Source organism: Mustela erminea, chromosome 7 (genome assembly GCF_009829155.1).
Source record: "Mustela erminea isolate mMusErm1 chromosome 7, mMusErm1.Pri, whole genome shotgun sequence".
Classification (NCBI taxonomy): Eukaryota; Metazoa; Chordata; class Mammalia; order Carnivora; family Mustelidae; genus Mustela; species Mustela erminea.
Window position 1 is genome coordinate 69,346,201 of NC_045620.1, and position 10,708 is coordinate 69,356,908.

Sequence of the window (10,708 nt, forward strand, 5' to 3'; positions counted from 1 at the left end):
CCACTTGGTAACTTTCTTTTGGGATCAGGTATTTCTTACAGGTGTCACCTGACAACCCTTTTAAAAAATGATACAGAACAATTTTCCATTAAATGTTACAACCCTAGAGAACCACTCAGCAGAGCTCTCATTTGCTCACTGATTTTAAAAAGTTTAGTCAGTTGGAACCCTCCCATGGTGAAGTATAATTTGGGTGACTCCTCTAAGACAGACTTTCTGGAGCACCCAAGAAGCTGTGAGGAGCTTATGAATTATAGTGTGAACCAGAATTTTCAAGAAGATTCCCTGGATAATAGATTTTCCAAGTCATTTGTGCAACAACTAAATTAAAGATATAAAGCCTCCGAGGAGAATGGTAAACACATCTAAGCCCTTACCTCAAAACCCATTTAAAGTTTTCTACAGACACAAAGCCAAATAACCCAATCTTTACCCCTTAAACTGAATTCTTCTAGCAATAATATAACATGACAAGAATAACTCTGGTAAATAAAATTACATGTTGAATTCTCCCCAGGGAATGTCTGCATCATCTGTAATCATTTCTCAAAAGTATTTTTTAGAAGCCGAGAATATTATGTTGTCAGGACAGTGACACTGAAGGTATGCTTCAGGAAACTCTTTCATTACAGGCTCCTGTTCCAGACACTTACAAACTTTTCTTTTCTTTTTCTTTTTTCTAAAATAAGCCTGTAAAATCTGGTTGCAGCTGATATACCACATACTTTTAATTAATTTGAGGATAGATTTAAAGTGCCTGAAATGAGGCTCAGGCAGTTAAGTTTCTGCCTTCGGGTCAGGTCATGATCCCAGGGTCCTGGGATAGAGTCCAGCGTCCTACTCCCTGCTCAGCAGGGAGTCTGCTTCTCCCTCTGCCCTCATCCTGCTCATTTCTCTCTCTCTCTCTCGCCTTCTCAAATAAATAAATAAATAAATAAATAAATAAAATCTTAAAAAAAAAAATGAAGTGCCTGAAATTACTGGCATGAGTGCCTTCACTCTTTACCAGCTCCTCAGCTTTGGTGGATCCCAATTTGTGTGGTTATTTTGCTCAAAAATGCCCCTTCTGTAGAAGCGCCTCATTGCTGGTTGCGTCTGGGTGGAGCATCTCCTTGACTGTTGGCTCCTTTGTTCTTGCCTAGGCAGATTCTCTCTCTTGGGAATTTCAAACTTGTGCTAGGACTGTGGAGCTGATTCATTGTAAAGGTGGAATCTAGAGGAATGGGAACTGACCTCTTGCTGCTAAAATGCCAGATGCTCTTGGGATCCTGCATATCTTTCGCCTTCCTCCTTGTTCTTCTGTTGGGTTAACCTCTGATGATTCAGTTGGTCAGAGCTGATTTCCGGTGCTTACAAATAAGAAAAGCCTTAACCGGAACTCTGCCTCTGTTTCCTGGGGGAAGTAACCCTCCAATCATTGAGGACTCATAGCAGGGGGTGTGTGTGGTGGTCAGTGAGAGAGCAGAGGGCTCTGGATAGTGATTCACCAGTGGCTTCTTAAGCCTGTGTCAGAGAGCAGGACCAGGCTTCTGGGATAACCGCACTGGTCTGGCTGTCCCCATAGAGAAAGAGACTCCGAGAACTACAGCTCAAGCCATGCCTCCACTGAAGTTTCTTCCTTACTCAGACTAGAAGCGATGACCCCCTATCCTGAACTCCTACCAGACTTGGTTTATAAGCTTCCTCACCTCCTGCCTTTCTCTGCAGTCATCTGAGAACTAGACCTCTCTCTCCTATGGCTGAAGACTAGAAGCTCTTGGAGGGCAGGGGCAGTGTCGATGGATTCTGCATGTTGTCTTATACACTTCAGTATGTAATTCCCAGATGGTCAACAGATCTTCTGTGTGTCAGCCGAAGCCTTGGGATGGGGAATGGAGAAAAGAAAGGACCCAGAATGGGTCAGATGCTCTAGCCGGATACACAGGACTAATCCTGTACAGTAGAAAACAGCCTCTAATCAGGTGTTAGGAGGCATGTTTCAAAGGCAGCTCAGCCTGGGCTGAGAAGACTAGCATCTCAGACTCCAAGCAATAATGAGCTCTGCTATTTTGAGATTCTAACTTATTCACCTTCCAGGTTGAGAAGACCTCGGGGGTCATTTTCTCTAATTAACACCTCCCGGGAACAAAACTATTCCACCAGGCTTGCCCCTTGGACAATGTGTATTTTCTGTTCAACCTCATTCACCAGCTGTGGGTCTGTAGTCTTCTCTGTACCATCAGATCGTTACAATCACACGTTGTAGTTAGGTGGAACCTTTATTTCCTGGTACTTTTGGCTCTGCCAGCTCATTTATCTTCACCACAGTCAGCCCTGCTCAGGGGCAGGAACCATCTCGCCCCTTTTATAGACAGCACAGAGGTTTTATCGCTAGCCAGAACCCATAGTGCAAATTAAGGGAAGGAGACCTCATGCTAGAACTCCGGTCTGCCTGGTCTTTATCCTGTTGATCAGTTCAGATAATCGGAAGGCTGCAGTGGGCCCTACCTTGTCATACCAGATCAGCCCTACCCCTGTGGGCTCAGAAATCCTGTCTGCTGCTGCTTCTGAGGTGGAATTAGGAACCCAGGAGCCACCTCATTTCGTCAGAGTCAAGGACAAATGTCATAGCAGCGGGGTGGGGGGGACCCCCTTCATTCTGAAAGCCGAGTTTTACTTATAAATTGGACTGTTCTGGGTTTGGCTCAGGTGGCATTAAGCTGTTGTTCAGGACCACACAGAGCTCAGCTGTGAGTTGTTTGCTGACTGGGAGGGGGTGTCCTCTCCCTGTGAGGCAGAAGCTGGGGGGAAATGAAGCCCATGGAGAGAAGCTGTTAGAAGCTGCCCACCAAGTCAGAAAGCCCACCTGCCTGGTGGGTGGGATTATTTTAATTCTCCTCTTTAAAAAAATAGCTGGTGAGAAATTTGCTAAAATCTGCATTAAATAAGATTTTTTGCATGCCAAGGGGAGCTGCCAGAGCAGAATACATATGCTTCCATGGAGCCAGCCCCCTTGGGTCTGGAAATGAGCAGCAGGGTCTCTCTACCACCACTATTCTCCTGACTTTAAGGTTCCATGGGTAAGACCACCACTATTCACCTGACTTCAACGTTCCATGGGTAAGATTATAGTTACCCATGGCCAAGACACCATCTGATGCAGCCACTCTGGCAGATTACATTTTGGAAGAAAAGCTTTTGTGCCTCATTTCAAGACATGAAAAGAAGCCAAACTGAGAGGCTTGGGAAGAAGACAGAGGGGGTGAAGGAGCAGAACTGGAACCCTGAATTAATCTGACTTACTGCTTTTGAAATAAAAAAGAATAGGGCAAGAGAAAACACAAAAAATTATTGCTCTCCAAGGAGGATGCTGGGTCTGATGCCAAAGGAATTGGTGTATGAACCATTTTTGGCTCTACACTTGCACTGAGATTTTGGGAACTCTGTTGTTTGTTTTTTTAGTGTCCTGCTAGGGGTCATCATTTACTGTCCCCAGAAGGATGATTTTTAAACTAATAAAATTTGGTCCTTGCAAAGTTTCCCCCAAGGAGTCTGTTCATAGGCACAGCCAGGTTTAAGAATTGCCTTGAAGGTGTCATTGGGAGACTTGAGTCAGAACTGAGGTTCAAGATAACCTCTACTTTGGGCTTTTGCTTTTGTTGGGTGTGTGGGAGTGGTGGTGTTGGGAGCTGAGACACGAACTTTATGAATTGAGTGTTTGTTTGTTTGTGTTTGTTTTTGTTTTTTTTTTTTTTTGGTCAGGCCCAGCTGCGTGGAAGCTGAGAGCAGGGCCAAGCTGTTGTACTTGCAAGAACTTGGTATGCTTCTGCATGTTTTGTAAACTCCTACCTCGTACCCTTGACTGGGAGCCCATTGGTCTCAATCTGGGCTCCTAGGGGATTGCTTTGGTTGGTTTTAATGGATCCTGGGTTGAAGACTGATTTTTCTCTAATAAGTTAGTTAAAATAAACAAATAACAAAAATCAAAGCAATTTGGATGGGATATATTCATATGGGTAAGCTTCTAGTTTTGCTTCTTTGAAGTGGATACATTTACTATGCCCATTCAAAGGATAGACTGGGGGGGCGGTCTGCAAAATCTGGAAACTAGGCATTGATATAACACAAAGAACTCCCTCCACTACCCATATCACCTCCTCACCTCCTCATCCTCTATGATGGAGATTTTTAAAATGACATTGAGATGCAGTACATACTAACTAATATACATTTTTGTTTGTGTGTGCATTGGTTCATTGTTCCTTCAGCTGTCTACTCAGTTTGATTATCACAGTAGCTGAAGAAACATGTGAATATGTGCTGAATGTGAATCATAATACCCATAAAATTCTGGGATTCTTAAGTTGACTAGGATCTCTTCAAGTGGTTGTGGTTCTCACTTTAGCACAGTGATTCAAAACCAGAGGTAGGGGTGAATCTTGCCTCCCATGGGGCATTTGGGTAAATGTCTAGAGCCATTTTGATTTGTCATAATTCAGGAGGGCAGCGCTACTGGCATCTAATGGGTGGAGGCCAGGGAAGCTGCTAAACATCCTATAGTGTACAAAACAACCCTCCCTCACAAATGATTGTTTGGCTCCAAATGTCAGTTGTGCTGAAGTTGGGAAACCCTGATCTCCCAGAAGAGGCTTATTTTGAATAAAAGGTTGCATTATGGCAGGGTATGTGCAAAGATATAGATAAGTACAGAGTATCAAAGGATGCTTGTATGGGAGGGAGGAGACATTGGGGAAAGCTTCAAGGGGACATGACTCCAAGTCATGATTTTTACTTAAAAATCATTGTAATCAGTTGTTCAAGAATGACTGATTGAATATTTATTAGTTAAGGACTATATATTGGGATTTTTTTGTCCTTTTTGCACAATGCTCTGGATAATGTGAGTATTTCTGATGATTTTGTATTTTTCTTTAAAAATATTCCCCAAAGGGCCTAGGAGAAGCTTAAGAAGCTCGAATCCATCCAACTTTATTCTTTGCTTCTCAGCAAGGAATCTGAATCTAGTCTAACCTGTGGTTCTTCCACTGGGACTCTTCTTCCTTTCTCTCCTTCAAGGTTCAGCCCCACAATCCTTCATCTGTAAAGCCTTTCCTTGGAGATTTCAGTCCATAGTAGTTGCTTTGTTCTCTGAATTCCTAGACCCTTGTTACTTCTCTCTTTGACCACATAGCTCTCTTGCGTGTGTTTCTATCTAGATTGTGGGCTCCTCAAGGGACTGGGACCGTGCTCTCCACCTGTATATCCCTCTACAGCATTGAACACTGTTCTGGACCCTGATTTTTACTGAAGCTTCGAGAAGGAGAAACATTCAGGAAAGATGTCAGGAGCCTAACATCTTCTTGTAATATTAGATTGATAGATACAGCACATTTTATCCTTTCAAAGTCTTTGGATTATTTCTTATAATAAAGTTTAAGGTTTAATGTCTGTTCAGTAGGCACGACATGCAAAAAATAAATTGCCATTATTATTATTAGCATTTTCTAACTAACAGATTTTTCAGAAGCTGTTTCCATATCAAGAAGATCAACCTTTCTGTTGTCATAGAGACAAAGATCTTAATATAACCATGGGCAAGGTGAAAAAAAATTTTTTTCCCTTTCCTTCCAGATGTCTGAGACTAATAAGAAAAGGAAAAGGAAATGTTTTAAATCATTTTTTCCTTTTATTTCCCTCCCCCCAATTAGAATGAATGAACATGTGGGAGGCTATTCTTTGTATCACATTTTTTATTTTAAATATTTAAGTTTTTAATAAAACATGGAAGAGATAGAAAAATATGAATGATTGAATAGTGCCATTTTCAAAATTTGCAAACAGTGGCTTGTCCATGACAATTATAATCCATCTATCTTTATTTCCCCTTTTTAAACCAAATAGTGGACTTATAGGTGGAAGTCTTACAAGGAAGACTTCCAAGGCCTAGGAGATTAAAATACAAACTAGCATCTACTGAGGGGCCAATGATGAATTCTAAAATGCTGTGCAGTAATACCTAGCTCCTCCAACCACCAGAAACAAGAGTGCTCCCCTTCTTTCTGCAGAGTCCGACCCTGTGCATGACTTCTTGTAAGACCTCGCTCTTCTTCTGGGTGCCTTATTCATGATTTCAGCTTTCTTCTGCTAAGCTCCTGATAATTTGTTATACACAGCATTTTTTCCCTATCTTGTAATTACTGTCTCCCATTTCATTCACTCATTGCCAAGGAAAGAGGACTTCAGTATGAAGCTGTTCACTTTTCCTGTCTTCTGCCTCAATGCGAAGTTACACATTTATCCATCCCCCAGGACTCAGGAGCATCCCCCCTCTCTAAGATTAACCCTTCCCCTGTGATCTGAGACTGACAATCCCACCCTCACAGAGATCTTACTCCATTCTCTCCCAGCCCTCCTATCTTCGGTCTGTCCTCCGTGTCTTCCTTCTTACTGCTCTTTGATGACAAAAATGAACAAAACCTTTTCTCAATCCTGCATATTTTCCATAGTGCATGTGTGTGTGTATGTGTGTGAGTTTAGGAAAATGTAACTTTCTTACAAAGACAAGCAAATATAAAAACACAGTTAACAGTCTTTGGTACACAATAGCAAAAGGGGACCTCGGTCAGGTTAGTCCATCTCTTTGAACCTCAGTTTCTTGATGTCTGTATGATAAGTGCTGGCGGAATGAGAAACGCTGTTAGTGGCACAATCATTCATAAGAGCAAGATGGGAGGTTTGTCAGGGAAGGACAAGGGCTGGGACTTAGAAGGCAGTTTCCATAAATTTGTGGATTGATTGAAACCAATTCTATCAGCATAGTCCTCACCTTCAGGGAATTGAGCTGAAAGATAATTAATGGAAGCTAATGAATATAAACCCCTCAGTCTTTAAAGTGTATCTCTCAACTGCAAACATTTTCTGAAGGGCACTAACTTTATTTTCATTTATTTATGTATTTATTTATTTAAGAGAGCACTCTTGGGGGGGAGGAGTGGGCAGAGGGACAGAGAGAATCTTTTTTTTTTTTTTTAAAGATTTTAGTATATGTGCTGCCGAAGTGAGCACTTTTTAAAAGATTTTATTTATGTATTTGTCAGAGACAGAGAGAAAGAAAAAGAGAAAGAGGGAAAGAGGGAGAGAGCACAAGCAAGGGGAGCAGCAGACTTCCCACTGAGCAGGGAGCCTGATGTGGGACTCAATCCCAGGACCCTGGGATCATGACCTGAGCTGAAGGCAGACACTTAACTGACTGAGCCACGAGGTGTCAAGGGAAAGAGAGAATCTTTTTTTTTTAAAGATTTTATTGATTTATTTGACAGACAGATCACAAGTAGGCAGAGAGGCAGGCAAAAAGAGAGAGAGAGAAAGAGAGGAGGAAGCAGGCTCCCCGTTCAGCAGAGAGCCCAATGCGGGGCTCAATCCCAGGACCCTGGGATCATGACCTGAGCCGAAGGCAGAGGCTTTACCCACTGAGACCCCCAGGCGCCCCAAGAGAGAGAATCTTAAGCTGGCTTCACACTCAGTTCTGGAGCCGATGTGGGGCTGGTTTTCTCCACCCTGAGATCATACCTTGAGCTGATATTAAGAATGGGATGCTTAACTGACTGAGCCACCCAGGCACCCCATGAAGGCCACTAACTTCTTCAGGGGAGAGGCTCAGCTCCTCAGGAGAGAGGGGGAATTCCCTTCATGGAGTGGACTCTTGACAGACTGCTGGGGCCCAAAGAAATGGTGGGGGATTGCCTCTTTCCTCCCCAAGAATGGAAATTCATTGCAGCCAATGGTTAGAATTATAACACCAGTCTCCTCTAGCCTAGCGTCTTTTGGATACTTTTATAGTTCTTGTCTTTCTTCTTTCTTTGAACAACTTTATTGAGATATAATTCATATGCCATAATATTCACCTATTTAATATGTACAATGCAATGGTTTTTACATTACAATTACATTATAATAGAATGTTACGTAATTTTTGTTACCCCTAGAAGCCCCGGCCATTAGCAGTCCCTGGGCCTGCCCTTCTACCTGGCAGCTACTGATCTGCTTTCTATGTGGACATTGCATGTAAATAGAATCATATGATGTGTGGTACATTTTTCTTTTCTTTTTTTTTTTTGTTAAAGATTTTATTTATTCACTAGAGAGAGGGAGAGCGAGCGAACAAGCTGGGGGGAGGGGCAGAGGGAGAGGGAGAAGCAGACCCCATCCCCCCAACAGGGAGCCCAATGCAAGGCTGGATCCCAGGGCCCTGTGATCATGACCTGAGCCTAAGGCAGATGCTCAACTGACTGAGCCCCCCAGGAGCCCCTTTGTGTGGTACCTTTTTCTAAATCAAAGAAGGGAGACCAGGTGATACTGATACACTAGCACTAAAGGCCCCTGGTCTCTTCAACCCATCGCTTCAGGAAACAACTTCCTCCACCTGCTTGCTGATGTGTGCAATTCTTTTAATCGCCTTTGTAAAGGGGAGGCCTGGGTGGTGTGTGGGAGGTGTGACACAAGGCACACCTTGATCAGACAACCAGATAGAGATGCAAGTGCATCTGGGAAGGGGCAAAGCAGTGGCTTGTAAACTTACTAAGGCCCACATCGGCACTGGTTGGGAAATGCGGCCAGCCAACAATCCCGAGTTGAGTGACTAGGTTACCCCTTGCCATAGGGCGCGCCACCACATGCCTAGAGGAGCTCAGGGTGCCGGAGGTCAAGGTAACCTTCACCAAGCTGGCTGGCGCAAGGGTCAAAGACATAGACAGCTGCTGTTGAGAAGCATCACAACCGATCCCCTTCCAGCAGCTGCAGGGAGCTGGCCTTCCCCCTCCGTGGCTTCTGGGCAATTCCATGCCCCTTGCCGCAGCCCCAACCGGGTAAATCGGGAAATTGCGGGTCTGGGGCCACCAGAGGCTGCAGGGTGCGCAGTGATAGGGCTCCCACCCAAGGTGTGGCACTGGTTGGCAAAGACAGTCCCCAAGCTTTGCCTTCTCACCACTTTAAAAGGTGGAATTTGATAGGACGAAGCCTTTTTCTCCCAGCTTCCAGGTAAAGAGGGCCAAAGAGTAGGGAGACGAGGTGGCCCGGAGCGAGCGAGGGTGCCGGGGCGGGGCGCCGCGTACTCACAGTCCGGTGAGGCCGGCCCGCGGGCCGGGGCAGCGCAGGGCGCCGTCGGGCGGGCAGCTGCAGGGCTCCGGGCAGTGCGCCCCGGGAAGCGCCCGCCGCAGCAGCAACAGCAGCGCCAGCAGCGGCCGCAGCGCGGGCAACCGCCGCCCCATGGCAGGCGAGCCTGAGCGCGGGCTTTGGCGGCGGGCCGGGTGCCCTGGCCAGCTCCGGAGGGCCGCCCGCGCCCCTCTCCCCGCCCCTCGCTCTGCCCACCCCCTCTCCCGCGCCCGCCCGGCCTCGGCTGCTGAGACTGTTCTGCCTCGATCTGGGGGAGCGGCCAGCGACCCCACCACCTCCTCCCTTCTGCAGCTCTTCCTGGCCGGCCCTGTCCTCTAGTTACAGGAAGGAGAGGGTGGTCCTGGAGAATGCTTTGGACAAGGAGTAGGGAGTTCTGAGTTTTCACCCAGGCTCTGCGGTAACTTGAGTGTGAAGTTGAGTGAGGTTTGTCCCTTCCAGGAACTTCTCTTATTTCATCTGTGAGAGGAGCAGACGGATACTCTGCCCCGCTCAGATGCTTTTCCTCTCCTTGGTTCTCAGCCCCAAATTCTTCTTTCCTTCTGTCCCACCAACTCCCTCCCCACAAGTAATCTCTGCCCTCTCAACTTCCCGAGTAATTTCTCTGTATTTTTCTTGGTAGTGACCACTTTTTCCCTTACAGTATAGCTATTTGAGTCTGTTCTCTTTCTCCACTATGTACTGTAATGTCCTAGAGAGCAAAATCCAGTTCAGATTTGTTTTTCTATTCCTGGCTTCCTGTTAAGTCTCTCTCTATCTCTTTAAAGATCTTATTTATTTATTTGAGAGAGCAAGACAGGGCGAGCACAGTGGGGTGGGACAAAGGGAGAGAAGAAACATTTACATGTTTATTTGGGAAAGAGCACGAATGGGGTGGGTGGCAGGCAGAAGGAGAGGGAGAAGCAGACTTCCCTCTGAGGAAGGAGCCGCACATGGGCCTGGATCCCAGGACCCCAGGTCATGAACTGAGTGGAAGGTAGATGCTTAACTGACTGAGCCACCCAGGCTCCCCATGTGTGAACTTTCTAAAAAAGATTTGTTGAATGAATGAAAGGGCTATGGTGATGTACAGCAACTGCTCCAAGGAGAGGCCCATTACAGGCTAGACCCTGTGACAGGTGCCGTCCCTCCAGTCATGTCTAAACTTCACAGCAAATTTGCTGGGTGTTTGTTGCAACACCAGAAATGATGTCCAGAGAGGTTATGTGACTTCCCCCAAGTCACACAGTTCTTAAGTGGTGGAAACCTGTTTGAACTGACATCCATGAACCACTTTATCTTACCAGTGCAAAAAATTATTGTATGATCTGCGTATGAAGGATTTAGAAACAAGGCAATTTTATAGATAACTACGGGAATGCATAATTTCCTCTATTCAGTTTCATCATTAAAACACATTTCCTTCCCCCTTTACAATGACTCTGTTTGGACAGTGGAAATCCTGGAAGTCTTGCTGGAAGAGGTGGACTTCAAGAGCCTGGAAGTTGTCTAAGACTCTACAGACAGAAAGTGAAAGAACAGATTTCTTTCTTTCTTATTTGAAATGACCTCTCAAGGTCAG

General features: G+C 45.3%; 1 protein-coding gene across 7 annotated transcripts in view; it reads right to left on the reverse strand.

Moving 5' to 3' along the window:
* Positions 1 to 9,331, reverse strand: part of LHCGR (luteinizing hormone/choriogonadotropin receptor) — a 124,881-nt gene extending 115,550 nt beyond the window's left edge. For all 7 annotated transcript variants that reach the window (XM_032352064.1, XM_032352063.1, XM_032352061.1 and 4 more), the window contains exon 1: positions 9,094 to 9,331. In XM_032352064.1, coding sequence (XP_032207955.1) covers positions 9,094 to 9,245 — 152 coding nt within the window. In that variant the 5' untranslated portion in view covers positions 9,246 to 9,331. The remainder of the gene's footprint in view (positions 1 to 9,093) is intronic.
* Between the last annotated feature and the right edge of the window lie 1,377 nt (positions 9,332 to 10,708).